We start from the raw sequence: 13890 nt of genomic DNA, 5'->3' as shown, positions 1-13890 counted from the left end.
TAAAAAGTAGAAAGAAAAAGATGAACTTAATTTCAATAATATATTTTATATAACCCAGTGTATCAGGGGTCATCAAACTTTTTCTGTAGAAAGGTAGATAATCAATATTTAAGTTTTTTGTGTGCATATGGTCTCTCCTGCAACTACTCAACTTCGGTGTAGCATGAAACCAGCCACAAACAGTATGTAAACAGATGAGTGTGGCTGTGTGCCAATAAAACTTGATTTAAGGATGCTGAAGTTTGAATGTCATGTAATTTTCATATGCCACAAAATATTCTTTTGACTTTTTTCACCCATTCAAAAATGTAAAAACTAGAGATGCCCAGCTGGCTCAGTTGGTAGAGCATATGACTCTTGATCTCCGGGTTGTAAGTTTGAGCCCCACACTGGGTGTAGAGATTACTTAAAAATAAAATCTTTGAAAAAACAAAAACAAAAATCCTAAAAACTAGTCTTAGCTTGCAGAGCTGTAGTGAAAAGGGTAGCAGGCATTTGGCCCGAGGGATGTAGGGTGCTGACCCTTGCTATCTCAGACATATCATATGCATGAATAGATGCATCAGACCATATTTACTACAAAGTAACATAAAACTTCATAACAAGATTTTTAAAACTGTCATTTCAGTATGCAACAATACAAATAATTTTTTTAAAGATTTTATTTATTTATTCATGAGAGACACAGAGAGAGAGAGGCAGAGACACAGGCAGAGGGGGAAGCAGGCTCCATGCAGGGAGCCTGATGTGGGACTTGATACTGGGTCTCTAGGGTCACACCCTGGGCTGAAGATGGTGCTAAACCATTGAGCCACCCGGGCTGCCCCAATACAAATATTAATGAGATATTTAACTCTTTCTTTTCTCAACAAAGCCTTAAAAATCCAGATGTATAGCACATCTCACACAGATGCTATATACTTTCATTGGAGATACTTGATCTGGACCTCTATTTAGGTTTCATAAAATTGACAGGTGAAAAAGAAGCTTCACACACCCTACTTGTTTCAAACATACTTAAAAACTTTCCAATATTGAATCAAGTATCAGTTTCTATAGTTAAATATTTAAATAAAATTAAAAAGTCAGCTCCTCTGTCATACTGGCTGCTTTTCAAGCACCCAGTAGCTACATGTGGCTGGTGACTCCTGTATTGGACAACACAAGTCTGTATCCTAATGACTCATTTAACTCATAAAGAAGCCCATGAGATGGAAGCTGATGACACAGGAGGCAGTTTAGCTTAGAGGACCATGGAGCCAGACTGCCTGAGTGGCCTTGGGCAAGAGAATCACCTCACCTATGTAACAGGAACAAGTAACAGTATCTGCCACACTTGGAGCAGTACTTGATGTGTAGAAGGGGCTAAATCCCCAATTTACAAGACGAGAAAACAGAGGCATGTCTCTCTCTGATTCTGAGGTCTTCCAGCAATGTGTATTAGGCACTTGGGCCTGTTGGAGACCTGAGCAGTGAAGGAGACCATGGCCATGCCCTTGGGAAGTTGGAGAAAAGACTCCCCCTACCTGTGAGCTTCATGACCTTGAGCAAGCCACTCTTCCTGACTAACCAGTCCTCGGTTTTGCTATGGGTATGATGGCACTGAAAACATTATCTGTTGCCTCCTGCACCCTCAGGCTCTCCTGGGGAGTAAAGCTTCAATATATAAGCTGATGGTTCAGTGACCAGATTCTTAGGGTTCAAACCCTAGCTTCTTTGCTATCCAGGTGTGACCTTGGGCAGGTTGCTGCATCTTTCTCTGACTCAGCTGCCTCATCTGTAAAATGGGGATGATTGTACCTACCTCATAGGGCTGTCGTGAGGACTAAAATAAATTAAATTAAATTAATAAAATAAATAAAATAAAAGGCTTATCTGGTACATACCATATTGCATTATTTTTAAGATGATGATGATTAACAATCTCAACCCTAAGGAACCTCTGTGAGATGAGTGATTATTTCATGTACCACTAAGAAGCAGGAGGGGAGGAGAATCCTTATTAATTAAACATTCCTTCAGTGTAATCCTCGTGGATTGAGGAGCTGTTTAAAATGTGAGGAAATGTCCCAGATCGAGCTCCTCTCCCCCAACTGGACACTCTGCGGAGAGCCTGGTTCTTCCTCTGCCTAGGTCTCTGCCTCTCTGTGTCTCTCATGAATATATAAATAAATCTTTAAAAAATAATAATAAAATAAAATGTGAGGAAATGGGTGCCTGGGTATCTCAGTGGTTGAGCCTCTGCTTTTGGCTCAGGTCATGATCCGGGTTTCTGGGATCAGTCCCGTGTGGGGCTCCTCCCAGGGAGCCCACTTCTTCCTCTGCCTATGTCTCAGCCTCTCTCTCTCTCTCTCAGGAATAAATTAAAATCTTTTTTTTAAAATGTAGGGAAAAATATATTAGAATCAATATAATATAATCAGGCATCAAGCCTTGCTGTTTGCCACAATTACTTTCATTGGTGAAAATAACTTTGCAGGGATCCCTGGGTGGCGCAGGGGTTTAGCGCCTGCCTTTGGCCCAGGGCGCGATCCTGGAGACCCGGGATCGAATCCCACGTCGGGCTCCTGGTGCATGGAGCCTGCTTCTCCCTCTGCCTGTGTCTCAGCCCCCCCCCCCCCCCCCCCGCCCCGTGTGTGACTATCATAAATAAATAAAAAAAAGAAAATAACTCTGCAGTACCCACAGGATTTTCTTTACAAAAAAGGCATGTTGTATTGACTTGGGGCGGGGCGGGGAGGCACTCGGGGGAGACCTAGGTCTTCACTTCCCGGAGGAGGACTTCAGGACTCTTTCCCCTTTGCTATCCCCCGGCAGGAGCTGCCCAAGCCCACCCCGGCCGCCCGCCACTGCTCCGGCCTGGCCCGGCGAGTGCTGACCGTCACCTTCGCGCTGCTCATCTTGGGCCTCATGACCTGGGCCTACGCCGCCGGGGTGCCGCTGGCCTCCGACCGCTACGGCCTCCTGGCCTTTGGTCTCTACGGCGCCTTCCTCTCCGCGCACCTGGTGGCGCAGAGCCTCTTCGCGTACCTGGAGCACCGGCGGGTGGCGGCGGCGGCGAGGCGGGCGGCAGCGCGGGGGCCCCTGGACGCGGCGGCGGCGCGCAGCGTGGCGCTGACCATCTCGGCGTACCAGGAGGACCCTGCGTACCTGCGCCAGTGCCTGGCGTCCGCCCGCGCTCTGCAGTACCCGCGCGCGCGGCTGCGCGTCCTCATGGTGGTGGACGGCAACCGCCCCGAGGACCTCTACATGGTGGACATGTTCCGCGAGGTCTTCGCCGACGAGGACCCGGCCACCTACGTGTGGGACGGCAACTACCACCAGCCCTGGGAGCCGGCGGCGGCGGGCGCGGCGGGCGCGGGCGCCTACCGGGAGGTGGAGGCCGAGGACCCCGGGCGGCTGGCGGTGGAGGCGCTGGTGAGGACGCACAGGTGCGTGTGCGTGGCGCAGCGCTGGGGCGGCAAGCGCGAGGTCATGTACACGGCCTTCAAGGCGCTCGGCGACTCTGTGGACTACGTGCAGGTGAGTGCAAGGCGCCCGCGCGCACCTGCCCGGACCCCGGAGTAGGGCCGCCCCCTCCTGTAGGATTCTTGGTTGGGTGCAGGGATTGGAAGGGACCTCGTTCGGACTGTCTTTGTTTATCCAGCCATCCAGTGTAGGGACTCTTTCTGTCACTCGTTCATTCCTACATCCCTCCATCCGCTCATTTGTTTCAGTCATTCGTGTAGTGACTCATTAATTCCTCCCTTTCTTCATTCATTCATCCTCCAGCTGCATACTCTTCCTTTCACTCCGACTCACACATTCTTTTTTAAATTGTTGTTGACATCACTCATACCTTCTTACATCCACCTTCCCAGTTGGAGGTCATTCATTTATTTTATTCATTCATTTGTTGGATGCAGGCTCTTTCCTTCTCCCTCACCCACCCACCCATCCATCTAGTCATCCACCCAATCTAAAGATTTGTTCATTTATCCATCCAATGTAGAAGTCACTCATTGCTTTGTTCATTCACCTTTTCAATGTAGAGATCTCTTCTTGTCTTCATCCAGTATAGGAATTGGTTCAGTAATGCACCACATTAGTTACCTATTGCTGCCTAACAAATGAAAACCACAAATTTGGCAGCTTGAAAGAAAACACTTATTATCTCCTAGTTTCCATGAATCAGGATTCTGGGCAGAGCTTAACTGACTCTTCTGTTCCGGTACCATCAGGCCATGATCATGATGGCAGCTGGAGCTGGGTCGTATCTACAGCTCAGGGGCTTCTCCCAGGCTCCTATGTTTGTGGGCAGGGTTGATCTTCTTGTAGTTGTAAAACTTCTTCCAGGCAAGCAAGAAAAAGTCTCTAACTTCTAGACCTTCTTTTATAAAGGGCTCACCTGATTAGGCCAGACCCACCCAGGAGATCTCAACAGATTAGGGATCTTAATTACATTGCAAAACTCCTTTACTATTTGTGTATTGGGTAATATAATCACAGGAGTTATGTGTCATCACTTTTGCCATATCCTATGGGTTAGAAGCAAGTTATAGATCTCACCCACATGCCAGAGGAAGGTATTGTACAAGGGTGTGGATCTTAGGGAGGCCATCTTGAAAGTGACTACAAAATTGGAAGTTAGGGCAGCCCTGGTGGCCCGGCAGTTTAGCACCACCTTCAGCCTGGGGTGTGATCCTAGAGTCCCCCGATCTAGTCCCATGTGGGCTCCCTGCATGGAGCCTGCTTCTGCCTCTGCCTGTGTCTCTGCCTCTCTGTCATAAATAAATAAATAAAATCTTTTTTAAAAATTGGAAGTTATGTTCAGATTGGGTGCAGTGTCCCAGCAGTTCCCTACCCTGTGATGTCCTCCCCTCAAGTACCAACCTGGCCTGATCCTGGCTCCTTCCACCCCACAGGTGTGTGACTCAGACACAAGGCTGGACCCCATGGCACTGCTGGAGCTGGTGCGGGTGCTGGACGAGGACCCCAGGGTAGGGGCCGTTGGGGGGGATGTGCGGATCCTTAACCCCCTGGACTCCTGGGTCAGCTTCCTAAGCAGCCTGCGGTACTGGGTGGCCTTCAATGTGGAGCGGGCTTGTCAGAGCTACTTCCACTGTGTGTCCTGCATCAGTGGTCCCCTAGGTGAGCAGGGGTAGGGCTGGGGAGGGCCATGGATAGAGTGGAGGGGGTGAGAGAGAGTCAGAACCGGATGTAATTGAGATTGAGGACAAAGATGGAGCTGCAACAGGGATGAGGGATAGGGATGAGACTGGAAGTTGGAGGTGGGATGGTGTTTGGTGGGGTTGGAAGGAAGGGTGTGGATGGGGATAGGGCTTGGGGCTGAGGAAAGGTTTGGGGGAAGAGAATGGGTTGGAGTTGGAAGTCAAGAACAGGGCTGGGGCCAAGTTTGGGGTTGGTGGTGGGTTTTTGGAAGGAGATGAGTAGGGAATAGGGCTGAGAATGGATATGGGGTTGATGATGGAGTTGGGATTTTTTTTTGCTGTCCAAAGTGGATATGGGTCAGGGGTAGGATTGGGGCAAATTTTGGGATGAATGTGGGGTTGAGGAAGGATTGCTGTTGAGAATGGGATTGGGGCTGGAGTTGTCGCTGGAGACAGGGCTGAGGACAGGATTGAGATGGTTGAGGATGGGGCCAAAATTGGAGGGGAGTCGGGTTAGAGATAGGATGGGGGACAGTAGAGGCTGATGCTCCTGTTCTCCCCACCTCCACCCAGGCCTGTACAGAAACAACCTCCTGCAGCAGTTCCTCGAGGCCTGGTACAACCAGAAGTTTCTGGGTACCCACTGTACCTTTGGGGATGACCGGCACCTTACTAACCGGATGCTCAGCATGGGCTATGCCACCAAGTAAGCTGAGGGGATCAGGTGGTTGGGTGTGTGTGGAGGCCAGTGACTGTGTGTGTGTGTGTGTGTGTGTGTGTGTGCGTGCGCGTGTGTCTTTTGGGAATTCTCCAAACCCAAAGTATCTGGCAGGACAGTGGGCTCTACCAAGTGAGGCATTAGGGGAGAATGGAAGATACTGGAAGGGGCAAGGGTGGCTGATTGTGTGACCCAGTGGACTCTACTAAGTGAGGCAAGGTCGGGGGTGGGGAATTCCACCTAGAAGGTACAACATGAGATGGGGCAGCCTCACAGATTACTTCGAGTGAGGTGGGAAGGGAGAGTGGGATCTAGTGGGAGAGTGAGCAAGAAGAATGGAGTACTTCAGGAAGAGTCGTAATCCAGTGAGACTGGGTCAGGTTCAGGGGAAAGAGATTTCTACAAAACTAGCCCCCGTGAAAGGGCCGGAGAGAACTTAGGGTCTACCAGAGGAACCCATGCATTCATTCACAAGGCAAATATTTATTACAAAGTGGGTTTTTAAAAGTTTAAGTAACCTCTATACCCAGTGTGGGGCTTGAACTCACAACCCCAAGATCAAGAGCAGCAGGCTCTTCCCATGTAACGAGCCAGGCGCCCCTCATTACAATGTTTTAGGCTCTGGGGATGCAGCCATTAACAAGAGACACAAACTCATGCTTACGCATACTGCTTACTAGGGAGACCATGACTAAGGAGTATCCAGTAGTACACTGGATAATGCACATGCCAGGAAAGGGGAGGTAGAGTCTGGAAGCAGGGAATGAAATGTTAACTAGGATGCCCTTCCTAGGCATAGAGGTTGGATATGATGCGGCCGGAACCCTAGCAAGGGAGAGAGCATCCGGGAAGGAGGACAGAGTGGTAATGGAGTGCACTCCAGAAAGGCTTACAGGCCACCCAAGAACTTTGAATGAAGACAGGGAGCCATGGGAGGATTGTGGACAGAGGGGTGATGTGTCGTTTAACAGGATGCCTCTGGCAGCTGTTTTGGGTACGGACTGCAGGAGACCAAGGGCAGGGCAGGGAGGCTCCTGAGGATGCCTGGCAGCCAGGGTTAAGAGACTGGACAACAATGTCGAGTAATACCCGTGGGGAGAGAATAGTGGGACGCCTCCTAAGAAACGCAACTGTTAGCGGCCACCTGATGACATTCCAGGAGCAGGATTCTAGCCTTGTGTGGGCTTTGCCGCACACTGGGTGGGGACTGACTAGGATGTCTGCTGCGGCTGCAGGAAGGAGGCTTGATGGGTCCCTTGAGCTCTAACACATGGGATGCCCTGGGTAGGAACAGCGCCTGGCTTATTCCTCACCACAAGGCCTGCCAGTAAGAGCAAGCGCTAGAGTATTCGTAACAGATTAGTGATAGCATTAGTAATAGGTCAGTAACTGTGACGATATTAGTAATGGCAGTAGTGATATTAGTCATAGCGCAAACCGTAGTAGTTGCTAATATTTATTGAGCAAGTACGACATCTATCCTAAGCACTTGGCCTCTAATCCCGATTCAGTTCTCACAACAGCCCTGTTAGGTAGGAATCCTGGTCAGTCCCATTTTACTTAGGAGAACATGAGGCCCAGGGAGGTCAAGAATGCTTGCAGCCCAGCAGTTGTCCGGCAGTGGCCTCTTCTGGCTCTGGTCTCTGTCCTGGCCACCGAGAGGGCCGTCCTGATGCCTGTCCTGTCCCTTCCATCCAGGTACACCTCCCGGTCCCGCTGCTACTCTGAGACTCCCTCGTCCTTCCTGCGCTGGCTGAGCCAGCAGACACGCTGGTCCAAATCATATTTCCGCGAGTGGCTGTACAACGCGCTCTGGTGGCACCGGCACCACGCGTGGATGACCTATGAGGCAGTGGTCTCGGGCCTCTTCCCCTTCTTCGTGGCGGCTACTGTGTTGCGGCTCTTCTACGCGGGCCGCCCATGGGCGCTGCTGTGGGTGCTGCTGTGCGTGCAGGGTGTGGCGCTGGCTAAGGCGGCCTTTGCGGCCTGGCTGCGCGGCTGCCCACGCATGGTGCTGCTCTCGCTCTACGCGCCGCTCTACATGTGCGGCCTCCTGCCCGCCAAGTTCCTGGCGCTGGCCACCATGAACCAGAGTGGCTGGGGCACCTCTGGCCGGCGGAAGCTAGCCGCCAACTACGTCCCCCTGCTGCCACTGGCCCTCTGGGCTTTGCTGCTCCTGGGGGGCCTGGTCCGCAGCGTGGTGCATGAGGCCCGGGCTGACTGGAGCGGCCCTTCCCGGGCTGCCGAGGCCCACCACCTGGCCGCAGGGGCTGGTGCCTACGTGGGCTACTGGGTGCTCATGCTGACGCTCTACTGGGTGGGTGTGCGGAGGCTCTGCCGGCGGCGCTCAGGCGGCTACAGAGTCCAGGTGTGAGTCTGGGTGTGCAGGGTGCCCACCCAGGGGACTTCAAGGGAGGCAAAAGAGGAAACCAGCAGGGGCCCCAGGAGCCACAGACTTGCTGGGTGATTCTCTGGAGCTCAGTTTCCCTCCTCTGTGAAGCGAGGGGGTGTTGACCCAAGATTCTTGAGGCTGGGACTTCAGGGTCTCTGGGAAGGGGGTATTTATTGATCAGGGCATGGATTTTTAGGGGTGGGGGACAAGGGTCTCCACATGCTGTCCTGGGGCCTGCTTTCTCCCTGTTTTTATTTAATATCCATTTGTACTGTGTGACTAGGATATAATAAAGAATTTTATTTATTTTCTCCTGAGTCTCCCCCTTTTCTTTGAGACCTGAGGGGTTATAGGGCTGAAGGCTGGGGACTTGTGGCTCTGTCCTAGGTGCCAGCTGTTTGAACCTAGAAGGGTCCTTCTTCGGGAAACAGGAATAATCATCCCATGGGTCGGAGATGTGAGGGTGAAAATTCTCAGCACAGATACTTAATGGAGTACCTGCTATGTGGTGACACTGTTAGGTACTGAGAAGGGCCTTTTCCTGGTCTACTTGGCTGCTAAGAAAGGGAAGCCATACCTCATCTCCTCAAACCCCTAGCACCTCACCCTTACTTTGCTTTCCATCTCACTGAGAAAACAAAAGTGACAAGAAAAAAACCAGTCCCACTTGCATATCTTTCCACTGATCTCCATCTGTGCCCACACAGGCCACACCTTCCTCATTACTGAACGCAAACTGACTGTGCTCCAATGCCAGCCTATCCCACTGGGGCATTAAGTCTCATGCCTTCAGGTCTACTCAAAGATCTCACTCCTTCCATTCTTCCCACATCATCAATCCTTCCCTCCCCACGAGGTCTTTCCCACCAGCATCCAAATGTGCTATCACTCTGTGATTTTTAGGACACCCTGTCTTGACCTATTTCCTCCTGAGCTACTGTCTTTTTCTTTTTTCTTTTTTTTAAAGTAATCTCTCCCCCTCAGTGGGGCTCAAACTCATGACCAGGAGATCAAGATCTTTTGCATGCTCCACCGACTGAGCCAGCTAGATGCCCCATACTGTTTCATTTCTTTCTTTTTTTTTTTTAATTTTTACTTATTTATGATAGTCACAGAGACAGAGAGAGGCAGAGACACAGGCGGAGGGAGAAGCAGGCTCCATGCACCAGGAGCCTGATATGGGATTCGATCCCAGGTCTCCAGGATCGCGCCCTGGGCCAAAGGCAGGCGCTAAACCGCTGCGCCACCCAGGGATCCCCTACTGTTTCATTTCTAACAGCAAAACTCCTTGAGAGCTGTTTATCTTTGTCTCCAATTTCTCTTCCACAAAGTTCAGCCACATTAAGTGCCTAATTCAATGGTCTTTAGTAACTTTATAGACTCCTGCAGCCATTACCATAATCTAATTTTAGAACATTTTCATCACCCCCCAAAAGGAACTCCACATCCACTGGCAGTCACTTGCATTATTCACCCCGAACCCACCTCCATGCCCTAGGCAACCATAATCTATGCTTTATCTCCACAGATTTGTCTCTTCTGGACATTTCACATAAATGGAATCATGCAATATATATTTTTTTGTGACACAAAGTTCATCTGTGTTGTTGCATGTATCATTGGCTCATTCCCTTTTACTTCCAAATAATATTCCTCTGTAGGGATATATTACATTTGGTTTACACATTTATCAGTTGATGGATATTTGGGATGTTTCCATTTTTTGGCTGTTGTGAATAATGCTATAGACATTCACAGACAAGTTTCTGTGTGAACAGAAACTGTGTGTTAGATTCTCTGTGTGTTAGATTCTCTCAGGTGGGCTTCTCTAGAAGTGGAGTTGCTGAGTCATATGGTGGTCCTGTTTAATATCTTAAGAAACTGACAGGTGGTTTTCACAGCGCCTGTACCATTTTATATTCCCATTAGCAAAGTAGGAGGGTTCTGATTTCCCTATATTGTCACCAACATTTGTTATCAACTGATTTTGTTTAAAAAAGATTTTATTTGAGACAGTGAACATGAGTAAGGTGAGGAGTAGAGGGAGAGGGAAAAGCAGACTCTGCTGAGCAGGGAGCCCAAGGCGAGGCTTGATTCCAGGACCTGAGCCCAAGGCAGATGCTTAACCAACTGAGCCATTCAGGTGCCCCTCACCTGACTTTTTGATTATAGCCTCCCAGGGGGTGTGAAATGGTATCTCATTGTGGCTTTGATTTGCATTTCTCTGATGACTAGTGTTGCCTCCCACTGACTTTCAAATCCATGCCAATCACATGGCTCCCAGCCATGGCTCTTTGGAAATGGCTCCAGTCAAGTTTATCAGTGATGTCCATGTTGCTGAAACCAATGGCCAATTCTCAGGCCTCCTCTCTCATGATGCAGCAGCATCTGACCAGCTGATCACTCTCTTCTTGAAGTGCTTTCTTCATTTGGCTTTCAGGGATGCCACAGCTGCCTTCTCAGCTTCTCATGGTTCAAATGGCTTAACTTTGGAGAAACTTCCTCCTATCTACTTCTCTTATGGATTTACACTCATTTCCTCTGTGCATTCAGTGGCATGGCTCTGAAACTTGTATCTTCAGATCAGACCTCACTCCAGAATTCCCGACTTGTATACCCAATTGCCTCCAAGTCACTTCCTCACCACCAGACCCAACGCCTCATCTGTCCTCCTCTTCCTCCCTCCTTGAAACCTTCCAAGAAAACTGCTCCTCCCACAGCATCCGTTATCTCAGTAAACAGAACTCTGACATTCTAGCTGCTCACATCAAAAATGCTAGAACTGCACTGCACACAACATATCCCCTACCACAGAGGACTATTTAATTTTTTAAATTCATTCTTTGATGATATCAATCAGTCATGAAACCATTTACCAAGTATGTACTGAATTACACATTTTGCCAGGTTTGCAAATGCAGAAATGAATAAGAGGCAGCCCCTGCCTTCCAGGAGCTCCTTGTCAAGTAAACAAAGAGTGTGATCCAGTTACACAAAGACACATGCCTCTGTGATTTCTGTTTTCACAGCTGAGGGACAACTTAAATTATTAGCTATAAAAGATTATAAATTTAGATCCTCAGTTGCACTGGCCACATCTGACCCACTTCATGGCCACAGGTAGCTGGTAGCCACCACAATGGACAGTACATATCTAGAACATTGCCATCATGGCAGAGGATTCTACTGGACCCTCTGCTGCCCTGACCATGGACACTGCCCCTTCTCTTTTCTTCCTCTCACACCTAACATTCCAATCCATCAGCAAACCTCACTGATCCTACCTTCAGGACAGATCTAGAGCTCCTCACTGTCAGGGGCACCTGGGAGGCTCAGTCAGTTAAGCATCTGCTTTTGGCTCAGGTCATGATCCTGGGGTCCTGGGATCAAGCCCCACATTGGGCTTCCTGCTTGGTGGGGAGTCTGCTTCTCCCTCTCATGCTCTGCTCTCTCTCAAATAGATAAAATTTTAAAAAAAGAAAAAAAAAAACCCCAAACTCGTCACTGTCACCACAGTTGTCCCTGAGCTGCATCTCCTTCCCAGATTATAGCTGTCTAGATGATCACAGCACCTCATAGTGGTTCCTGCCCCCTACAGTTCATTGTCCATGCAGTAGCCATACAAATCAAATCAAATCATGACTTTCCTGGCCTCAAAAACTGCCCATTACTCTCATCTTAGAGGGAAATCCAGACCTTACAGTGGCCAAGGTCCTGCACATTCTGACTTCATTGTGTACTCGTTTCCAAAAGTCCTGCTCCAGATGCCTCCTGGCCATGTCTCCAATATTAGGTGCACTAGGGGGCTTTTGCCCTTGCTGTTTCTCATTTGATCCATGTCTTATTTTTTCTTTTTATTGTCTGACCATCCATTACAATCTAAACTCCACAGGCACCTGGCTAGCTCAGTCAGTTAAGCATCTGACTCTTGATTTCATCTCAGTTCATGATTTCAGGGATATGAAATTGAGCCCCATGTTGGGCTCCACAAGATTTTCTCTACCTCTGTGCACTGGCCCCTCAAAGAATCTAAACTCCTTGAGGGAGCAGATTTTTGTCTATTGTGATTTTTTTAAAAGATTTTATTTATTTGTTCATGAGAGACACAGAGAGAGGCAGAGATACAAGCAGAGAGAGGAGCAGGCTCCCCATGGGACTCAATCCCAGCACCCCGGGATCACAACCGTAGCCAAAGGCAGACACACAACTACTGAACCACCCCAGCACCCCATCTGTTCTGATTTCTTCACTGCTGTCTCTACAGTGCCTTGAAAATGCCTGGCACAAAGAAGTACTCAGTAAAAAAAAAAAAAAAAAAAGAAGTACTCAGTAAATATTCTCTGAATGAATGAATGAGTGAGCAAAGGGGAATATATTAGTGACAAAGAATGAGCAGATGCCCAGAAGCAACTTATCTTTTAGGTGAGAGGACACAAACCAAAATAAAAAACACAGGTTGACATCAAGTCCCATGAGTAAAATGCACAAGTGAAAACACGGAGGGGGATGTCAGCTGACAGGGAGGGAAATGGTCAGTGAAGATGACATTTGAGCTGGGACCTGTGCGGTGAGAGGGAGGTAGCTTTGTGAGTTTCACAGTCAAGTCACATCAAGTATGAAGAACACATGTGCAAAGGCCGGAATGTGGGACTGAGCTTTGCATGTTCAAGAGACAAAAAAATGACTAGTGGGGCCAGAGAGTAAAGAGGACAAAAAAAGGGAGGTGGAGTCCAGCTGCCTGCCAGACACAGAGTTGTCAGAGGGATGAAATTGGTTAATACATGTAAAGGTTTTTCAGAGGAAATCATAAGTGAGTTTAGACACAGAAGGGAGAAAACGTGATTCTAGGCAGGAAACAACAGCTAACCAGGTCCTGAAGAGGGTGACAAGAATCATGACAAATTTAAGGAATAAGCAAAGGCCAGACAAACTGCAGGGTGGAAAGATCTACCCATGATGCCTGCAGGGTAGAAAGACAAGGCTCACCAGATCAGCAAGGGCCAGAACCTGGGGCATCTTGGAGGCCCTAACAGGGAACTGGATTTTGTTCCAGTGGCAATAGAGAGCTAAAGGGTTTTGATCAAAGGAGTGACCCGATCAGACATACTTCAAAATATTCCCCTGGCTGCTATGTGGAGGATGGACTGTAGTGCACGGAGTCAAGGCAGGGAGGTGAGTGGAGATGCTGCTGGAATAACCCAGGCAAGAGATGATGGTAACTGGGACCACAGAGAGAGGGTGGCTGCACAAGATGTTTAGGAGTTAAAAAGGCTGAGGCATGGAAGTAGAAGTGGAGGAGGAATTAAACTCTTAGGTTTCCAGTTGAGCAGCTGGGTGGTTGGTGGTACCCTCAGTAGGAAAGCCTTGGGGAGGAACAGGCTTTCAAAGAGACAGCAAGGACTCCATTTGAGTGTGTGTTCTGCAGGTTGAAATGTCAAAGTGACTGCCAGAAATCTGGGGAGGGGCCTGAGCTTGTACCCAAAGTCCTCAGCACAGAACGTTGCACTGTGTCAGCTCTACACGTTACTGTTATTAGGGGAATATTCACCTATTCACCTGGGTATATTTGTGGTCTGGTGCCCCTCCTTCTACCTGCATTAGTAGTGAACACCTTCAAAGATGAGATAATC

At 49.0% G+C, this 13890-nt stretch overlaps 2 protein-coding genes across 5 annotated transcripts in view; one reads left to right on the top strand and one right to left on the bottom strand.

The window, feature by feature from the left end:
• Window positions 1–3425, bottom strand: part of FPR2 (formyl peptide receptor 2) — a 37465-nt gene extending 34040 nt beyond the window's left edge. The window contains exon 1 of one of the 4 annotated variants that reach the window (XM_072758357.1): window positions 2886–3425. The gene's annotated coding sequence lies outside the window, so the exon portion shown is untranslated. Of the gene's footprint in view, window positions 1–2879 lie in introns of all 4 variants that reach the window. The other 3 variants (XM_072758363.1, XM_072758366.1, XM_072758373.1) reach the window with 3 other exon arrangements.
• Window positions 2853–8571, top strand: HAS1 (hyaluronan synthase 1). Its single transcript, XM_026014211.2, has 4 exons — window positions 2853–3522; window positions 4905–5130; window positions 5724–5856; window positions 7567–8571. The coding sequence occupies exons 1-4, from the start codon at window positions 2911–2913 to the stop codon at window positions 8240–8242; spliced, it is 1647 nt and encodes a 548-aa protein (XP_025869996.2). The 5' UTR covers window positions 2853–2910; the 3' UTR covers window positions 8243–8571.
• Window positions 8572–13890: the final 5319 nt, after the last annotated feature.

Source organism: Vulpes vulpes, chromosome 1, assembly GCF_048418805.1.
Source record: "Vulpes vulpes isolate BD-2025 chromosome 1, VulVul3, whole genome shotgun sequence".
NCBI lineage: Eukaryota > Metazoa > Chordata > Mammalia > Carnivora > Canidae > Vulpes > Vulpes vulpes.
The sequence above is the reverse complement of the archived record's forward strand: the minus strand, read 5'-3'. Positions and strand labels throughout refer to the sequence as shown.

What these genes read in the sequence shown, in the direction of transcription:
- HAS1 (XM_026014211.2), top strand. Translation starts at nt 2,911, where the DNA reads ATGACCTGGGCCTACGCCGCCGGGGTGCCGCTGGCCTCCGACCGCTAC. An exon ending in CTGCATCAGTGGTCCCCTAG is followed by an intron (nt 5,131 to 5,723) that starts GTGAGCAGGGGT and finishes ACCTCCACCCAG; the next exon opens with GCCTGTACAGAAACAACCTC. An exon ending in AGCATGGGCTATGCCACCAA is followed by an intron (nt 5,857 to 7,566) that starts GTAAGCTGAGGG and finishes CCTTCCATCCAG; the next exon opens with GTACACCTCCCGGTCCCGCT.